General features: G+C 47.0%; 6 protein-coding genes across 6 annotated transcripts; 3 read left to right on the forward strand and 3 right to left on the reverse strand.

The window, feature by feature from the left end:
* Nucleotides 1-1,262: 1,262 nt before the first annotated feature.
* HMT-2 (Homocysteine S-methyltransferase) lies at nt 1,263-2,414 on the reverse strand (the record flags this gene model as incomplete). The annotated part of the gene is made up of 2 exons (XM_031146666.1): nt 1,263-1,412; nt 1,467-2,414. 2 exons carry the CDS (start codon nt 2,412-2,414, stop codon nt 1,263-1,265), a joined length of 1,098 nt encoding a protein of 365 aa, XP_031007687.1.
* Nucleotides 2,415-3,353: 939 nt separating this feature from the next.
* Nucleotides 3,354-4,265, forward strand: LHYA1_G001687 (uncharacterized protein; the record flags this gene model as incomplete). Its single annotated transcript, XM_031146667.1, has 3 exons — nt 3,354-3,448; nt 3,502-4,108; nt 4,152-4,265. The coding sequence occupies 3 exons, from the start codon at nt 3,354-3,356 to the stop codon at nt 4,263-4,265; spliced, it is 816 nt and encodes a 271-aa protein (XP_031007686.1).
* A 1,613-nt stretch (nt 4,266-5,878) lies between these two features.
* Nucleotides 5,879-7,378, reverse strand: LHYA1_G001688 (uncharacterized protein; the record flags this gene model as incomplete). The annotated part of the gene is made up of 3 exons (XM_031146668.1): nt 5,879-6,778; nt 6,824-6,916; nt 7,298-7,378. The coding sequence occupies 3 exons, from the start codon at nt 7,376-7,378 to the stop codon at nt 5,879-5,881; spliced, it is 1,074 nt and encodes a 357-aa protein (XP_031007689.1).
* Nucleotides 7,379-7,784: 406 nt separating this feature from the next.
* Nucleotides 7,785-9,012, forward strand: PRE10 (putative proteasome subunit alpha type-7; the record flags this gene model as incomplete). The annotated part of the gene is made up of 4 exons (XM_031146669.1): nt 7,785-7,938; nt 8,017-8,231; nt 8,297-8,625; nt 8,676-9,012. The coding sequence occupies 4 exons, from the start codon at nt 7,785-7,787 to the stop codon at nt 9,010-9,012; spliced, it is 1,035 nt and encodes a 344-aa protein (XP_031007688.1).
* A 6,941-nt stretch (nt 9,013-15,953) lies between these two features.
* On the reverse strand, nt 15,954-16,694 carry ccg-4 (Clock-controlled pheromone; the record flags this gene model as incomplete). The annotated part of the gene is made up of 1 exon (XM_031146670.1): nt 15,954-16,694. The coding sequence occupies one exon, from the start codon at nt 16,692-16,694 to the stop codon at nt 15,954-15,956; it is 741 nt and encodes a 246-aa protein (XP_031007726.1).
* A 1,768-nt stretch (nt 16,695-18,462) lies between these two features.
* Nucleotides 18,463-19,713, forward strand: IDH1 (Isocitrate dehydrogenase [NAD] subunit, mitochondrial; the record flags this gene model as incomplete). Its single annotated transcript, XM_031146671.1, is given in 4 exon segments — nt 18,463-18,495; nt 18,557-19,441; nt 19,456-19,577; nt 19,626-19,713. 4 exon segments carry the CDS (start codon nt 18,463-18,465, stop codon nt 19,711-19,713), a joined length of 1,128 nt encoding a protein of 375 aa, XP_031007727.1.
* Between the last annotated feature and the right edge of the window lie 122 nt (nt 19,714-19,835).

Here is a 19,835-nt window from a genome sequence, read left to right on the forward strand (position 1 = left end):
TGGGAGCTTGGATCGTACCATCTGCTCTTGCGATCGTGAACAGATCCCTACCTACATTAAGTGGCCTGAGTTCAGGACAGCTGCATCCTAGGTGCTGAACCTAGGTAGAAATTCAACATGGTTCCATCCAAAGGGTTCATGCGGGCACCCGTTAGCCCAACTTGTACTTGTGAGGATGTTTGAGTACCCGCTAGACTCGGCTTATAGATGCTTGATACCTACCTATAGGTAATTTACACAGCATGGATGCCATTCAATCAAAGTCCACCAGTGCCGGTTTACAGAGCGCTGTCGATCAATGATGGGATAGGATGAATAGGGTTGAACTTGGCCCAGAGGGTTGCACCCTTTCCTGGATAACTCACATGCTGTAACTTTAAACGAATCTCTCCGCATTTGCATTCTGGTGATTGTGGAACCCTTTTACCATTGGCTACCTTGCCATCGTACCATCTTTGCATTTGGTTTTCTCTTTCGTGTTTCTACTTCCAATTCTTCCTGTCGCTCGGGGCTTTTTTAGACGTTTTCACAAGAAGGTCCGATCATAGTGTTGGATTGCCAAGGCGCAGGAAGTAAACACTCTCGCCATAGCCTTTGCTTTCCATGTCTCAATGGAATTATCCAACTGTCAATCTTGAGGACCCTTTCGAATCATGCCATGTACCACCATATTCTGCAGAGCTTAATCAATTCCGAGACAAGCCCTGGCATGGTATGATCCGCCGGGAGATAAATTTACTCCCATACTTGCCTAAACGAGTGGGTTACATACTTGATGACTGCCATTCGTCATCTCCCGAATAGCCTGGCGATCCGATCGAATATTGCGTATCAGATCTAAATGGGTACTACTGCTATTCCCGAACTCCCTAAATGAAATGTCGCGCTCATAAGCACGTGGAACTCACATAATGCTACCTGCTGGTATCACAGGGGTGATCACTTCTTACTAGCTAGTATGTATTTGGTAAGACTTGACTCTGGTTCTGGTGTTTGTGTTTTTGATGTGATGTCTAAGACTAACGAAGAGGTGATGCCTCTGTTTCGCTTATTCATCCGCACTAAGGTCACATGACCACAAATGCCACATCCCGACATTACCTATACACAGATAAACCCTTTTCTCTCAGCCAGTTTTGAGAAGAAAATTGTATTCAACAAGAAGTAACAAAAATGAAACAGAAATTAGAGTAAGATATCCCCCAGTTCCCAGTTGCCCTGCTATGTCCTACTTTATTCAGTTCAAACGTCTTTTTGGTTGATCAAACATCATCTATCTCATCTATACGTTTCCGTAATTTTGCAATATGATCAGGCGTCGTCTTGCAACAACCACCCACAAAGATCTCTTTCCACACTCCTCGATCCCTCGCTCTCTTAACATTCCCAAACACCATTTCATCCCAAGGAACCTATCACAATTAATTCATCATCCACAAAGGAGAGAACAAGCACAACCAACTTACCTCACTCTCTTCTACCCCCTCAATCTTCTCCCATTCCTGAGTACTAGTATTATACACTTCCCCCCTCGTCCCATCCGGATACATAACTAAAGCCACCTCGCCACTTAACCCTAACTCACATACCGCATCCTCAAACTCCCTCACCAACCCCTCCACCTTTCCCACCCTCGTACAATTCATCCCAACCCCCCTGGGCCTCCTCCGCTCTCCCCCAAGCATAGCACCTACAACCTCCCTGATAGTACTCCCATCAGGTAACCTATTCCCCTCCCCAGGAAACACACAAGAAATCCAATAATCCCTCTCCATGCCCTGTGGCAACTTATCCATCACTCCCCTCACAGCCAGCACCTCCTCAAGTCTCGGAATCGTCTCGAAAGCCACAAAATCTACCATATCCCAACACTCCCTCTTCTCCTTCTCATTCTCATCTCCCTCCTCTCCACTCCCACTTCCACCTCCATTTCCACCTCCACACCCAAAGACCCTAATCCGCTCAGCATGCCACTCTCCCAACTGCACCACGCTCCTAAACCCCTCATCATACACCCCACTATACTCAGCACCCGGAACCATCGTCGCGCCATACGCGCCCAAGCTTAACGCCACCTTCCCTCTTCCCCTCGAGCTCCCTCCCCCAAAACTCGCCCCCGCAATCCCCACACCCCTCCTCATCAACCCCTCCGCCTCCCCCCGTCTCCCAATCCCCTCATCGATAACCCCAAACCCCCTAAACGAAACCTGATACGTAGCGCTAAGCACCACATCCGCGCCTGCGTCTACGAACGTGCGGTGAGCGCACAGCAGCGTTTCGCGGCCGGAGGACGTGAGGAGTAGGTGTGAGGACCAGAGGGGTGTCGAGGCGTCGAATGTGATGTTGTATGTGTCGGTTAGGAGCGTGCCGAGGCCGCCGTCTAGGAGGTGGATTGCTGGCGAGGTCGGGGACATGGTTTGTGTAGTTTATAGTTTCATATATAGAGTAAGATGTAAGGTGTAGTGTAAGTAAATAGGAGAGGGATGAGATGGATGGAGGGGTGCGGTGACGTGATTTTTTCGCCAAGGGGTTTTTTCGGGAGGCGGAGGAGGGAGATTCCGAAAATAGCTAGCTATTATATTTGGTATAAGGATTTGAGCTAAGTATTTCACGACATCTCTTTCACCCTTAAGACTAAGCACTACTATTTTCTTTCTTTTTCTAATCACGTGGTAAGAATTGGTCACATGACCCGCCTCCCTTTCCACTCTTTCCCAATCTGGACTTTCCGAAACAAAGCTTTGATTAGCATTGTAATAGGCTAAGATAGTACTCTACGCTGTCCACCCGCTGTAGTAAGAAGTAGGTATAGCAAAATAATAATCGTTAGTTAATCAAGATATATACCTGGAGCCATGCATCTTTCTCCTTGTTTTCCTCATTGTCCCAAGGAGGGTAAGCTTTCTTAAAAGAAGTCGGTAATATGTTCCAGATGATATCTTTAGATTCCGCTCTCCCCCCTCTTCTTGACAACAAGTTTACCGAGAACAACCTACCTAGACAAATGAATTGAATGCTCTAAAGTGTGATGACAACCGAATCTGATTCAATTGCCAAATGTATTTTTTCATCCATATGAAGCCGCCTTGAACAAATCTACCGCATTGGTAGCTCTCGATCCAACCAAAGGTATTTAGATCAGACAGCGCACCCTTTCACAACAACACCTCCAACTTTGAAACTTCAAGATAATCCCCCCAACTGTAGAGCAAAGCAAATCGTCAGCGGACTCCATCAATACACTCAAGATGATAACCTCAAGACGTCGAACTGTGCTAAGAGCCCCGACCACCCCACGACGATCAATCAGGCCACGAGGTCCTTCCACACCGGTGGCTGCATCAACCCCAGTCATGACACCCGTCTCGCCTGCAGCATCGCCCTCTATGATAGTGAAGTTAAAGTTGAAAATGAAAGGGAAGCCTAAGCAGAACGGCCCCAACTTCTCGTAAGTACCGATCTATCTGACTTGATAAACCAAGAAAGCTAATATCATTTCAGTTCCGGCTCCGGCCATCAGGTCGTCACAATCCTTGCTGGCAGCGGAGAGAAAGAGGAGAAATTCATCGTCCACAAGCAATTTGCCTGTCACTATTCCCCAGTCTTCAAAGTGGCATTCGAGAGCGGCTTTATTGAAGGCCAAACCCAGACGTACAAGCTTGACGATGTTGAACCCAAGGTTGTGCAAGTACTGCTACACTGGCTCTACACGCAAAAGCTTGATATTGAAGTGGCTAGAGAACAAGACAGCCAAAACTTCTTGCACTTAGAAGAGCCGTTCATCCTGGCAGTCTCACTTTGGGCTCTTGCGGACAAGCTTCTTCTCCCAGGTCTCCAAAACGAGGTCGTCGATTGGATCGATCGTGTGTGTAGGGAAGAGGAATATGCTCCAACCCACTGTCTGAAGCATGTTTACAATTGCACTGGAGCGGGTAGTCTGTTGAGGAAGTTGTTTATTTCACAAACTGCGCACTACATTCCTAGCAATTGGTATACGACACAGGCGAAGGATTTCCCGCAAGAGTTTCTCATAGACTTGGCAGAGTATTTCTCGACTGAATTTGCGGCAAAGCACACGATCGAAGCCATGAAAACCTTCTACAACCAGGTAGAGTTCTCTTCTTTGAACATATGATTAAAGCTAATAACAGGCAGGAATGATCAGCAAAGCCGGCAAAGACTGTTTTGTCCAAATTAAAGGGAACACGGACGGGGTTGAATTTCTGGAAGACGACACATCAATGTCAGGATATTATGGGATTTAATTTGAGACTCATGATTATAGGCATAACGCCAAGTACGAATCGCACAATGAATAATACTTGACCAAGCACTGCAACTCTCACACCATGATCCGCCGTGAGCCCAACTGCATAATGAAGAGACTTTAAGAAAAGCCTCAGACTTCCGCTTTCGCATCTCATATCTGCCCGCCGTTCCAAAATATAGTGATAGTGAATTTATTCTGAAATTCAATCCGAAAAGCTCTACAAAGTATATAGATCGCGGTCCTATATTCAGTGCCCACACCTACATATCTTCTCTCCAGAACTACGGAGATTCACATCCGCCAAACAACCATAGCGACACACATTCTAACATTCTGCCACGACGAATGGGCCAATAAACACTCATTTCTTTTTATCATCAGAAACAGCCATCCACCACCAACATACGGAATCCAGAACAGTCATCTCCAATAAACAAAGCCCTCACAGCCTCAAAGCCAAAAATGAAAATCCAAACCCCCCGAGTTCTCATGAGTCCTAAGCCATAAACCGCATCAACTCACGACCGTTGAAATGTCTATTCATCAAGTTCTGTGCTCAAGAAATTCTACCGCGTGCATTCGGGGCGGGATGCGATGCTTCTGGACCTCGCATAGAGGGCGGAATGTGGGGGCGTCTCGGTTAAGCCCCTTACTAACTTCGAGATTGTTAGAAGATTAATTGAGATGCCTGACTCGCGGTGGATAAGAAAAATGACCGGCACCAGCTTATAATGTATCAAGCGGAATGGAACATGAAATGTTGATGATGATAAGTGCTCCCTCTATGTCTAGCATGGGGATGAAAACTATACTTAGGATTATGAGATGGAGTTATTCAAAGTAGCAAGGTGGAAATTGGCAAGGAGAGTGGGATAAACATGGTTCGTGGAGGCAGCACTTACTACGCGCATAGAAGGCTGCAAGTTCAAGCATTATTCACATCACGGAAGGTACGGAAGAACGAGGGTTGGAAGGTATTTGTATTAAACATCTATCATGAGAAAGTAACAAGGTGAAAGGAGAATTAGGAGATGGAACCACGTTAGTAGACGGGTGTGGGTCCAGATCCATGTCCAGTAGGTCCAGGGTGCCAGGAAGTCCGCTTGCTTTCAGGTGAGTAGTGAGAGAGCTTGGTGGTAGGGAGGGGAGATTTGGGAATTGTGGACATAATGGGGATGTATGCGTACCTCCATTTCCATGTTCAGGACTGCGAAGAGTATCCAAGTGTGGGAAGGGGGAAGGGGGAACGGAGTTGGGTGGTCATACGTACCTTTAATCCAAATAGATAGGAACCGCTCTGGAGTCTGGGGTATTTGAGTACATACCTCACGCAACAAAAGGGACCTGGAACTCAAGCAATATCCACCAACTTAAAAGAGAACATAAGAAGGGAGAGTAGATGCCTAAAAAGCCCTGCCTCAAAAGCAAAGTCCAAAGATGAAGTAAACCCAGGCCCTGACATTCTAGTCCCGAATGTAATCCCATCGCGCCAATGGAAAAACAATTTGCGCTCCATCCCACCCCACCAAGCCTTCATGCAAATGATGAACAAAAGCAATCTAACTATAGCGACACCTAGCTATGTAAATATGCTTCATGTTTGGGTATCTACAACATTTCCTCATCCTCTGCTACCGTGAATCCTTCTGCGTTGTGCTGGAACTGCTGCTCAAATGCTCCGTACTGATTCTCCATCGCCATCTGTCGTTGTTGCAGCAGCGACTCCCAGTCACCACCAACGTTGGGGTATTTGTGCATATCTTCTACCGTCTTGTAGACTGGATCTGTCGCAGGAGTGTAGGTGGGCCCGCCGACTTCCGTGCCGAAGTGCGAATAGACGTCCTTTGAAGGACGTGCAGATGCCTCGTATTCCCGGGCAGCAAGCGTCTCATAGCCAGACGCCATGTATGGTTCTGCATTCTGCGAGTTGCCGGGCCAGCGTCCATCCCCGCCCTGAATGGGTGTCATGGGCATGGTGGCGCTGGAGTCGCTCATGTTGTCGCTGTCCATACTCTGCATATCTCCACCCGCCCGAGACATGCGTTCCTCCATTATCTGACGCTCATATCGTAGCTTCGCCATGGCTTCTTCCTGCTGGAAAGACGTGGTGGGCCAGTTGCCAATATCATGAGCTAAAGCATGTCCGCTGTAGTCGGGTGGGCAAATTCTCCAAAGCTCGACCAGTCGCATTTGTTGGCTTGGGTCTGCGGTCTTGAAGAGATCGATCTGTGATGGAAAGAGAGCGTTCGCATCTACCCCATGTCTAGAAAGAATGATCTCTGTCGTGAGTTGGTCGGTCTGCGGTGGTTCGGAGGCTGGTCGAGAGGGCTGTTGTGCAACGACGTGAGCAGAGTGGTGATAATGCTGGGAGATCGAGTATGTGATGGGCTCTTCTGCCGGCAAGGGTTCCGGTTGAGGAGCAACGTATGTGTTATTGTGAAGATTCAAGTTGCGGGAGAAGAGGGCTGCGAGATCCTCCTGAGTCGCCATCGTAGCAAGGATGCTGTCCTGAAGATGTTAGATTGCTGAACTGTTCGAAGAGATGCAGCCTACCTTGCTGCGAAGGACTTGGAGATGATCAAGTGTAGCTTTGCAAAGAGCCAGCGTGTGTGAATGTATTGTAGATGCCTGGAATGGAATGATGGTCTGAAAATGGGAAATGAGTAAAGTCAGGTTATGCAGATGTGCAAGAGGATACTTGAAGAAGCGGGGCAGTGCAGACTTTGTAGACAGTGCAAAAGAATTGTTTTGTTTTTGTTTATATTCACTATGCTATGAGTTTGTACTCTGAAGGAAACCGGGAGTCCTAGGATTGGGATTGTGACGACCGTGGGAGTCTGGGGGTGCGTGATGCTGGGGAGAGGAACGAGGACAGGAGGCGAGCACGAAGCAACAAAGTTATTTATAAGGTTGAGAATGGGCAATAGCTGAAGTGCTACAACGGTATTCTTTGTGGTGTGATGTGGTGTTGTTGTTGTAAAAAGCACAAAGGTTGAGGTTGAGGAACGAGGTTAAATATCAGCGCACCGCATTGCATTGGTGCAAGGACCTCCGAGTACCCCTCCCTCCTTTAAATGACGGCCATCTTATTGCACGGGAGACACCCATTTCGAAACCGATTTGGTGACTTAGCGTTGCACCAAGTCTCCATCCTGACCAGAGACTTCCAATGGTTCGAGGACACGAGGGGACATCTGACCCATTCTATCGACTATTGGGGCCAATAACCATCTCAGGCTCACCGTCTATTCGACTTCTACAGAACTCGAATAAAAGGAAATAATAGTCTATGTCTGCATTGTGAAGATCCTTCTTTTTATTACTTTTCCTTCCTGCGTATCACAGATACAATAAGTCCGAATCGCAGGTTGGATGGCTTCGAACAGCCAAGGAGAGAGAACAATACATACAGTACACACGCACACGCATTAGACAAAGTAAAGCTTATCTAATCTACCACGTGATCCTACCCAGCCCAACTATCATTTTCTTGCCTTGCAGCCCTAAGGCCGCTATGTGCCTTTCCGCGCTAAATCCAAACACGCGCGCCATCGTGCCTGGAGCTCCAAAAGTGCAACAGACAACAGAGCTTCAGCGACCTCTTCAAATTCCCATTCATCCTCAACTCTTGACCCTCCGCACCTCCCAACCAACTCTAGAACATCATGGTAAGCTTTAAACCCCGAGACAACCTACTCAAAGCTTGTGAATCCACCCCAAAGCTAACTTCCCCCAGACGTCAATAGGTACGGGCTACGATCTCACCAACTCAGTCTTCTCCCCCGACGGCCGGAATTTCCAAGTCGAGTATGCAGTCAAGGCAGTAGAGAACGGCGGAACGTCGATTGGAATCCGGTGTAAAGATGGTGTTGTGCTGGCGGTGGAGAAGATTATCACAAGCAAGCTGTTGAAGGCTGGAGCAAACAAACGTATTGCTACGATCGATAGACATGTTGGCGCTGTATGCTTCCCCCATGCTTCTACTGAAGTACGCATTCATTCCCGTAACTATACTGACTTTGCCAGGTATCATCTGGCCTTGTACCAGACGGAAGACACTTCGTATCCCGTGCACGAGATGAAGCAGCAAGCTGGCGTTCAACTTACAAGACCCCTATTACGACCAAGGATCTCGCAAGTAGAATGGGCGGTTACCTACAAGCATATACTCTCTACTCTTCCGTACGACCGTTCGGCATTACCGCAATTGTAGCAGGCTGGGATTCTGAGCTCGAGTTGCCCGTGGATGGTCAAGTAGGAAGCGGACCATCGATCGGTTCAGGAGGCAAGGTTGAGGGCATGACTTTTGGCGGACCGGGTCTCTATATGATCGAGCCGAGTGGGATGTACTGGGGGTATGTGAAAATGTTCCAGGGGTTGTGAGACGGGGCTGACTGAGAACCAGATACTACGGTGCCGCAACAGGCAAAGGACGTCAAACAGCCAAAGCCGAACTCGAGAAGCTAGACCTCGCTGCTCTGAAATTAAGTCTTCAAGACGGTGTCAAGGAAGCCGCAAAAATCATCTACGTTGCGCACGCCGACAACAAAGACAAGGAGTTCGAGTTGGAGATGACCTGGATCAGTAATCTCGATGGACCAACAAAGGGTAGACATCAGGAGGTCCCAAAGGATATCTTGGAGGAGGCTGAGAACTTAGCGAAGAAATATTTGGAGGGTGAGGATGATGAAGAGACGAAGGATGATGATAAGCCGGCTGAGGGAGACAAGATGGAGGAATAGTTGAAGGTGCGATGACTACTACCCTGTACCAATACCAACCATATGCAGAACCATGAAGGCCGAGATGGCAAAATGACATAATGGAGCATTTGAGTTTCTCTGAAGCAGAAGATTCTACTCATGGTCCATACATACCATCTTGACGGGAGCATAAAGCTTAGAGTTAGGCTTCACTCTTCGCATTTATGAAGCCGAAACGCAAGATTAAATATCTGAATTTAACATGTTCTGAATAATTTTCAACCGGCAACCATGTTCAATTCCTGCTGTCAAATATCTGCAATTTTCCCCTCCTTTTCCGTCTCTTTTGTAGGAAACCAACTAGGAAGTTTACCACTTCTAGAATTATTAATAGCGTTCGGGGCTTATTAACTACCTAGGTATATTCCATGGAATTTCGAAAATTACCCGGGTTATCCCTATATCTAGGTATCTATTCCTCTTATATATAATGGGTGGAATAGACACCCGTAGAGGCTCTGGGTAGTACCCAGGCGTCCATAATTGTGTCATAGCAACCAAGTGTAAATAAAACGTTAGTTAAGTAGGTAATAACGGGAGGAGTGCGCTTGTCTAAGAGAATCAAGGGCTTAATTTTACACTATACGAATAATGTTTCAACAAGTCTGCTTGAGGTTCTGCTAGTTTCCCCGCTCGAATAGCTTCTTAGCTGAGTCAATAGACGATCCATTGTTCCCAGAAAACACCTAACAAGCATTGAATTCACAACCCCTAGAAAGACATTCAATCTATCGCAAAGAATGACTCTAGTATGTCAGCCTAAGGGTTCCAAAGACACAAAATGGAATCTCTTTATCAATAGTCAACTTTTGTCTTTGCGATTCAGAGCGCCCCCCGCACCCACCAGCTTTGCAGAGTTATTGATCCCACTCCCTGACAAGCTTTTAGACTGAGATCATTTGCTATTCTACGAGCATGTTCAATATCGATCCTTATTCGCGAAGGGGACCGCGATTTTTATATCAACAAGCCAGACAGCCTTTTGGTCCTTTTGGCCCTTTTAGCTGCGGGCAAATGCTTGATAATGGCCAGTTCCCTCAGTTCTTTCGGTTTGACCAGGCTTCTCAACAATATCCACATCTTGCACAAGTTCAACAGTCTCTACAGTCTCTACCACAGCCCCGCTTTGATCAATTCCAACAGCCTCCGCTGTTCCTACCGACTCCCATCGGAAGCCCTCCTCCTCCACAATACTCGCAGCGCAACCAGCCCCAACCTCAGCAGCCGGTTCAGGGGCTCCAGCCAACCACTGAAGCGTACGTCTTGACTCGAACAAATCTCCCTGTTGCGGCAGGGGAATCTATTCCACCTCAGTATCCCAACTACGAGCAACTGGTACCAACAATGTTTCAACACAATGGACTGCCAGTTTATAGCTCGGTACAGAACATGCCACAGCCCCTATCTCGCCAACCTTCAAGACACAATTCGCCAGCGCAAGTTCTTAATTCTGTTCCATTTATCCCCCGGAGGGCACCGGTCTCGCAACAGCCCTCCAGAGCCAACTCACCAATACCAATCCTTGACCCTGCAGCTCCATTCGGAGTGATAGTACCACAAGCCAACATAGTCCAGGGACAACGCAGACGAGAGGTTATATTCCACATGCTACGCCATGCTCATGCAGGTCCCGGGAGCACCTTCCAGGCTCAGCACACGGAGGAATTATACCAAGACATTGGAGATCCAGGACTGTCATCCTTAGGAGCAGAACAATGCCGCAATCTGCGTGCAGCGTTAGGTAATAACAATGCACACTACGTTCTCTGCTCCCCAATGCGTAGAGCGATGGTCACAGCAGGTTACATATTCCCTGACTGGGATAGGCGGAAATCAAACTTCATTGCCTGGGACAAGCTCCGAGACTGTCCACCGCCCGGTAACCGCTACAAATTCACGAGAAAGGCTGGAGAAAAGCGCGAGAAGCTACTTGAGTATCAGCGGACTGTTTTGAATTACAAGCCGTTTGATTTGAGGCTTGTAGGGTCTGATTGGCATAAGGATTTTGGGCAGATGAACAGTCAGGGCACGAGGGCGGAAGCTGTGCGGGCGGATCTTTCCAGGTTTAAGGATGTTGCTATTGATGGTGGAGAATGGAATGGTGTTCAGTTTGAACCTCATAGAGGGAGTGGGAATATACATGTTGTTATTCTTTCACATAATAACTTTCTGAACTTCCTAAGCCATCGGGATACACTACCTGGTAAGTCTTTTCCCCATTGCCTCAAGCCGTTTTCCGTGTTGCTAATAGTAAACACAGAACACAGTTATGGTAGTTTTGGCTTTCTTCAATGCCGATCGTACACATTTGCATCGCCTTTTATTGGAATAGATGGGATCGAAAGGCATTCCTTTACCGAAACAGCAGAAAGCCAGGCAAGGATGCACCCCAAGGATTGGAGGCCGCTTGATGGGAGGGACTGGGAGAATACGGAGAATCGCAGGCGGATTTCTCAGGGATGTACAATGCAGTAATGGGAATCAGGGTAAGAGCAAGCTGAGGAATCTTTTAGAAGCCTTAACTTTATACAATCAAACAAATGCATTCCGTCTTCATGGTTCAATCACTTGAAAGTCAACAAAAGATAATCTTGGTTCTACTATGATTTCTAACGCTATACTAGCTTCAGATTAGCCCCCAATGATATTTCGTACTTATTGGAATTCTAGGTGTTGTCATATTCTATTATTGAGCAAGTGATAAGGGGCTCCACCAGCTCTGAAATATATCTCATAAAAGCTGCTAGCAAGCTGTAGACGATAATAAGTATCAACGAACATTATATTTTTCGGATGCATATATGCCGTCCACCCAAAGTACTAAGCCCTTCTGGTACCAGATTGATATCGCGTCCGAGGAAATGGGGGAGAGGTTTCCCCACTATTTTATTTCATGGCTTTGGCGGTCCTTGCCTTCCATCTTGACCCTCCAGAGATATTCAATCCATTACAGCAATTAGATGAAACTATCTAGCATAGGTATCCTGCTTAGATAAGCAAATACTCAGACGTTCTTTGCCTCAACATTCTGGTTTTTTTTTTTCCCTCTGTCAATTGTTGAACGGTCAACTCCCTTCTTTTCTTTACCTCGCTTTCCATCTACACTCCTTACCTAGGTACTTGCAAGTTATTTGGCACAATGTATCACCCTCCGCCCCCGCCGCAAAACCCCTACTTTGGTGGCCCTACTCAATACTCTCAATATCCACCGTACCCACCTTATCCACCTTACGGGCATGATCGATCACACAGTGGTCCCCAATTCCCGCTTCCTGATGGTGGTTCGGGAGTGTATCCTATGCATCCAATTCAGTCGCCAGCAGCAGCTGCCGGACAAGGCCAAACCCTTCCTCTCTCACAAGGGCCATACTATCCTCCATATGCACAGCCGGGACATGGTTACATAGGAACACCTCCATGGATGGCCCCTGAACCTTTTCCGCGACAAGAACAGATTCACCCAGCAGCATACAGGAATCCTGCAGATTTCTCCGCTCCCCTATCTGATGCCACTACTCCTATTACCGGCGCTTCAACTCCCAACGCTACGAAGCCGCAGAGAAAGGAGGCAATCTTTCACATGCTATGTCATGCTTACGTATGTTATACCTGGTGATCGCAAAGCGACTCCCGAATATGATCTGACTGCATGCAGGCCGAGGAGAAAGTCGACGTTCAAGACCCATTTCTTTCAGAGGCCGGCAAGAAGCAATGTGCCAATCTGAAACAGACATTTCCTTATATCAAGGACGTCCAATACCTCTTCTGTTCACCCATGTACAGATCCATGGAGACAGCTACCATAGTGTTCAGTAGTCGTCTTAATGAACCGATGGTGTCGAAGGGCTTTCCATGGTCTGAACTCCGCGAATGTGCCTCATCAGAAGACCCAGAGAAATGTAGGCCCGTCTCAACTCCGACTGACACGGGACATACACTCGATGAGTTCAGAAAGCGGGCGGAAGACAAGCCGTTCTTCATTGCTTCCGAGCTTATGCAAGCGGGATGGGAGACGAAGAACAAGACTGATGATCCCAAAGATCGGGCTAAGAGAGCTGATAAAGTTCGTCTTGATCTTTCTCATTTTGCAGAGATTGCTTTGAATGGTGGTGTGTGGAAGGGAATTCGAATCGACCGTCCAAGGGGGAATGGTCCTGTTCATATTGTCGTCATCTCTCACAATCACTTCCTTAATCTTCTCACTCATCGAAGCAATCTTCCTGGTAGGTCGATTCCCTCCCTCAGATCAGAAGTATTCATACTCAGACTAATGCATTTCAGGCATCGATACTCCAGATATTCGCTTCAGCCCCGTCCAGTATCGCTCTTACCACTTCCTACCAGCCGCAGCTGATGGATTTGAAGGTTTCTCCAAGAACACATTATATGAGACGAAGGAGAGCAAGGCGAGAAAGCATATCCCAGGTGCTATGTCCCAAAAGGCTTACAACGAACAAGAACTCAAGCGGGAAGAAGCACGCAAGCAGGAGGAAGCACGTAAGAAACAGGGAGCATACTACCGCAGTCAGCAAAGTGATAGCTGTTGTGATTGTTGCATCATACAATGATTAGAGATTGGTTGGATAATAGAGCTAGAGCTAGAGTCTAGAGAAAGGACGCTTTATAAATGTGACTAGTTCTTCTTGCCTTCATACGAAAATCAGGCTTTTCTAATGAAACTCTTCGTAATATAAGCTTAAGTGATGTATTAATCAAGAAAATCAATGCCATTTCCCAATTTTATAACTATTACATTCAACCATTGTTTAAACTCTCCCCAGCTCAATAGATCCTACGACCAGAAAACTGGTTTGGGGGGAAGCTGTGGGGAATTTAGCAGACGCTCATATGTTCATTTATTCACACGATTCAAACACATAATAGAGCAACTCTGACGCCAACGAACTATATACATCTTATTACAAGATGAAGCGAATCCATAATTAGCACCTGCGCCCGCCAATTTACATAATATCCCAACCCGGCACTAGCGTAAACCTCCCAGAGTACTCTCAAGCATCAATGATGCATAACTTATACATGTATTAACAGGAAATATCCTACAAAATCAATGCAGTCTTGGATAATCAAGAGCTGCGACATCTCAGAAAGGAAAATCCAATACCCCTTCAATCATGCTGTCTAACGTCCCATCTTCTATGAATGATCTGGAATGTCTGAGAAGCCACTTGCCCTGTCCAACTAAGTCAAGCCTCGGGTGAGTCCCTGCAAATTATATTATGCAGAATATCTCGAGGGTTCTTGATTCCACATAATGCCCTACCCCAAGTTTATTCTTCTGGCTATGCACAAGCAATCCCAAGATGAGCCGAACCTACCCATTTCAAATATTAAAATGAGTAAAACAGAAAGAAAGAGAAAAGAAACATATCTAAAGCGTCCGGAATTCAAAACTACCTTCCAAAAGAATGTAAAAAATAAGTTAGGCTAGGACACCCCCGAGCAAGCTCGACGATAAATTCTTAAAGACACCTAGACCAGTACACCATTACACAGTTCACACTTGGATGTATTTTGAGATATGTTTATTCGATTATATATACCCACTACCCTACCCCTTAGGTCGACGGCTTGGTGAATGTGCGGCCGCTGTTTTTGACCTTTTCTTGAACTTTAATGCGAAGTGCAACAAAACGTTTAAGTTTCCTATTCGGGATGGATATTGGTTGCAATTCACCAATCAGCGAGTTTCTTATACTAAGTCGTGGAATGGAATGTGAATGGATAGTCGAATAGGGAATGAGAAGTGAATGGAAGGGGTTAATGTGAGAACGGAACGGCAGGTCGACAAAGCTCGCTTATTCTCGGTTAATCATATCCCCCTTTTCACATCATCTAAGGTACCTTAGATAAGGTACCAAGTGATCCACAGCCGCGGGTTATTCAACTGCCCGTCGAAGACGAAGCTGGAAGAGAAGATGAAGCCGGGAATGAAGACGTTGAGATTGTTGTTGTATCGCACGGAACATTTTTGAAGGAATTGGTACCGGCGATGAAGGATAAATGTAAGCGTTGGATTTCTGATGCAGTATGCTGTGGTTCTTAGGAGTATATGCTAAGTGGGACATAGCGGAATTGTTTTGAAATGCGGAGGTTAGGACATATGAGCTTGTTAGATCGGAGCAGTGGGACGCGTATCAATTGCAGGAGCTTGAAAGGTGCGAAGACCATCGGTAGAGAAACGATAAGGAAGTTGGGAAATTGGATGGTATGAAGTGGTAATTAGTTCTCAGATATTTGACATTGCTAGCGTTGAGCTTGGATATCCATTCCTCTATGCGCGATAATTTGCAAAGCCTCACTCGCCCGTTCGCATAAGTTGGGGCAAAGTACATGTCTTACTTTAACATTGCCGGACGTCTATCACCAAGGAGTAATGTCAACGAACCTGTGATACTAAACACTGTGAAGACTTAAGCGTAAAACCTTTAGCGCTGTTAGGAGCCAGAGCAGTGTCACGAATTGGTGAGACTGCGATTTAAGACACTAAATTTAAAGTAGCCGAGGGAAAACGAGTTACGCAAGCCTTGCTCGGTTCCGGAGCTTGGTAGTGGATGGGAAGAATCACAAAATACGAAAAATAAAGCAGCTACAGAATATCACCCATGTACTTCAACTCACATCTTATAGCAAAGTCACAGGTAAAGGTCAATTTTAGGGTGAAATGCATGAAAATTGCTACCCTATTTCCTGCACCGAACGAGTGTAACGAGAAAGTATTTTTATATAACAGGCCTGTTCGTAGAATAACTGCCATAACGTATTAACATGAGAGTGTAGAAGTGAATGAATGAATGACAGATCCAAAAAAGGAAAATACAAGAAGTGAGAGAAATTGTCGTGGCCGTATATGCGTATCGGTATGGCGGGCTCAAGAGTTGTATGTGGGGTTGACAGATCTACAACTTCTCAAGAACATCTCTGGCAACGTTCTGCAGAGCCTGGATGTCGCGCTTTTGCTTCCAGCAGCCTTGACCACGGGCACCACAGCGTGGCAATGGCTCGGCAAGAGCATCGGCAATTGCCTCAGCTGCGCGCTTAACCTTCCAGCATCCCTGGCCTCGTGCTCCACAGCGTGCATCCGCCTCAGAGACAGCCTCTCGCTTGATCTTCCAGCATCCCTGTCCTCGTGCTCCGCATCTTGCCTCTGGGTTGGCTTCGGCCTCTGCGGCTGAGATAGCTTCGCGCTTCTCCTTCCAGCAGCCTTGTCCACGAGCTCCACAGCCTGGCGCTGGTGCAGCATCTCTCTTCTCCTTCCAGCATCCTTGGCCTCGGGCACCGCAACGGGCATCAGCATCGGCTTCGCGCTTGATTTGCTTGATAGCGGCGGTCTCGACGGCAGAGTCGTCCTCGAAGCTGAGACTGGCGTAGTATGCCTCGGGGTCGTCCTGAACGGCAGCGACGGTCTCGGCGAGGTCTCGTGTAAGCATGCGGGCTTTCTGGCAGGCGCCTCCGGCAATGTTGCATCGGGCTTCGATCACATCGACGGCGGGCTCGGCGAGCGCTTCTGCGAGGGCATTGGCTGCGCGCTTGATTTTCCAGCAGCCTTGGCCGCGGGCACCGCAACCTGGCTCGGGGAGTGCAGTGACGGCTGTAGTAGCCGCCAAGATGATGACACAAAGAGTGTTGGTGAGTTGCATATTGAAGGTTTGCGTGGTTGTACTGTGAACGTGGTAGTGTTGAAATTAATGGAACGTTCGAACGAGTGTTTTTTGTAAGCGTATGTGTATTCGTGTAAGAAGATGTTATGGTATTCGTGTTGTGAGTGTTTAAGGCAAGGAAAGAAGAGAAGGGAAATATCAACAAGATCGTGGACTTATTTATGTTCTATATGTTGGGTTTGTTCTCAATAGTAACAGATCTGGACTCGGGGGTTGGTCTGTTCAATAGAAGAACCTCCTATTGAGCCCCAAATCGGGCGAAGGCGGAGTGAACAACAACAAAGCTATGTGTAGCCTCAAGGACCACGGAAAACGCGATGCCCGAGAATGGTCAGCACTAGGCCATATACATTTGTGCATTGTAGATTGCCATCAAAGATTGCAATGAAGGAGTATCTGGTGGTGGAGCTCCTGATTGAGGAATGGAATCGGCACGATCTTTAGTGAATTGGACCTTTGGGTTTCAATAAGTCATTAAGCGATGGCCCAAACTGAAGCGTGTTGGGAAGATGCACGATTCACTTTCCTCAAAACGCAATACAACGAATCAGCACTCGAGCTAGAGGAACCAAGTCAGCAGTCTTGGACCAACTGATCAATTCCCTGTATTCGAAAGAAATCTATCGGAACATTTAACAAAGGAGACATCTCTATAAGAGCTTCAATGTTGTCCTGGCTTAAACTTTTTGGCCGTTTTCTATTCAACCCCCTAAGCGTCGAATTAAGCGAGTTATCAAAGACTTCACGACTGATCAGCCACCATAACAGCAGGATAAATTCCGAGATGAACAATGAACTTCCAGAACGTCGACGACCAGTTTTTCGCCGATCCAATTGACAAGTGCTGAGCTATGTCCACGATAAGGACTTAGGAAAGAAGATCGGACAAATCTCAAGCGCAGTGGCGAGTAAATCAAGTTTCGGCCATTCTAGACCCTTTTAGCAAAGGAAACATATTGCGATGCTTGATAATCCGACTACTCATTGTAGACTGTAGACCTTGCCGTTGAGTGTTTGTAGTGTGAATATGGACGCTTCAACACAGTGGAGGTCTAGAGCCCACAGCCTAGGCGCAATTGCCCGCTTCAGAGGACATAGATATCCCATGGAATTGGGATTCCTACGTTATACTAGACATATTGCACTTTGGTAATGGGAGCTAGTGCAATGTAAATGAAGGAAATGGGCTTCGCTGTTGATTATCACAAGATTGCCAGATTACTTACTAGACATATCATGTACACGTACAGAACGAAGTAACAAACACGCAACAAAAAAATACGATGCATGAAATACACACTCATTAGAGCACTAACTATTTGAATATGCTAACGTCGCACTTGAGAACGTCCTGCAAGTCTTGCAGAGCTGCCTCGGATCACATTGTGGCCGCTCACTTTTCCAGTCAAATGGAATCTAGAGATTGCTGGGGAATCATCGGAGTATAAGCAGGTTTATAAATGGAACGAATACATGCTGCACGACAACACTTGAGGAATTCCTCGTAATAAACAGAAATACTTAGTTGACACGTGAATGAAGGAAGTTGCGGATGCGGATTTTTATGAAGATACCGGTATCGCTTGTCGCGTCAGAAATTTTTGAGCTCCCGCGAGTTGCCGAAAAAAAGGCCGAGTCCCAAAACGGACAAGGCCGCTCCAAAACACCAAGGCGGAACTGCTCCATTTGCTTCAAACTTCCTCCCACCACCTCTTCAATCCTCCAAACTCCTTCCTAAGTATTCAAGATGTTGATGCGCAGCTCTGTAAGGTCGGCGCAGGTATGTATTCAAGCTCACTACTTTCAATGCCTCATTGTTGTTGCTAACTCCACCTTATCAGAGCCTTCTGCGAACCGCCCAAACCTCCTCCTCTGCCGCTCGTTCCTTCGCAACTGTCCAGAGCGACATCTTCAAGCCGACCAAGTATGGAGGGAAATACACAGTAACTTTGATTCCTGGTGACGGTATCGGAGCCGAGGTCGCAGAATCTGTCAAGACAGTCTTCAAGGCAGACAATGTCCCCGTCGAGTGGGAGCAAGTGGATGTCTCGGGTGTGGAATCGGGCGACAAGCACTCAGAAGATCTTTTCCGGGAAGCCGTAGCATCTCTGAAGAGGAACAAGCTGGGATTGAAGGGTATTCTACATACACCTGTCGAGCGATCCGGTCACCAATCTTTCAACGTTGCTCTGCGACAAGAACTCGACATCTACGCCTCGATCGTCCTAATCAAGAACATTCCTGGCTACAAGACCCGTCACGACAACGTCGACCTGTGCATTATCCGTGAAAACACCGAGGGAGAATACTCAGGCCTCGAGCATCAATCCGTGCCCGGTGTCGTCGAATCCCTCAAGATCATTACTCGGGCAAAGTCGGAACGCATTGCGAAATTCGCATTTGCTTTCGCATTGGCAAACAACCGCAAGAAGGTTACCTGTATCCACAAGGCTAACATCATGAAGCTTGCGGATGGTCTTTTCCGCAATACCTTCAACCAGGTCGCAAAAGAATACCCCTCCTTGGAGACAAACGATATGATTGTTGATAACGCCTCCATGCAATGTGTATCTCGACCACAACAATTCGACGTTATGGTTATGCCCAACTTATACGGAGGTATCTTGTCGAATGTTGGAGCTGCTCTTGTCGGTGGTCCAGGTATTGTACCTGTTGCAACATGGGTCGTGATGTGGCTGTTTTTGAGCCTGGATGTCGTCATGTTGGTTTGGATATTAAGGGCAAGGATCAAGCGAACCCAACTGCTATGCTTCTCTCTGGATCTATGCTGCTGAGACATCTCGGTCTGGATGAGCATGCCAACCGCATCTCCAAGGCTGTTTATGATGTGATTTCAGACGGGTAAGTGAAGTCTTACACATAACTTATTCTTTGCTAATATCATTTCAGTCAAGTACGAACTCCCGATATGGGAGGCCAGAGCAGCACGCATCAATTCACAAGGGCCGTTCTAGACAAGATGGAGTTGGCTGGTTAGAAGTAGAGGGAAATTGTATAAAGAAGAAGTAGACAGTTGGTTGTACTCTAGTATGCATAGGGCAGGTGCGCGCAAATCTTTCAGTATACCCTTATTCGAGCGGCGCCAGCTGCAATCTTGCG

Source organism: Lachnellula hyalina, assembly GCF_007821495.1.
Source record: "Lachnellula hyalina strain CBS 185.66 chromosome Unknown contig00024, whole genome shotgun sequence".
Lineage (NCBI taxonomy): Eukaryota > Fungi > Ascomycota > Leotiomycetes > Helotiales > Lachnaceae > Lachnellula > Lachnellula hyalina.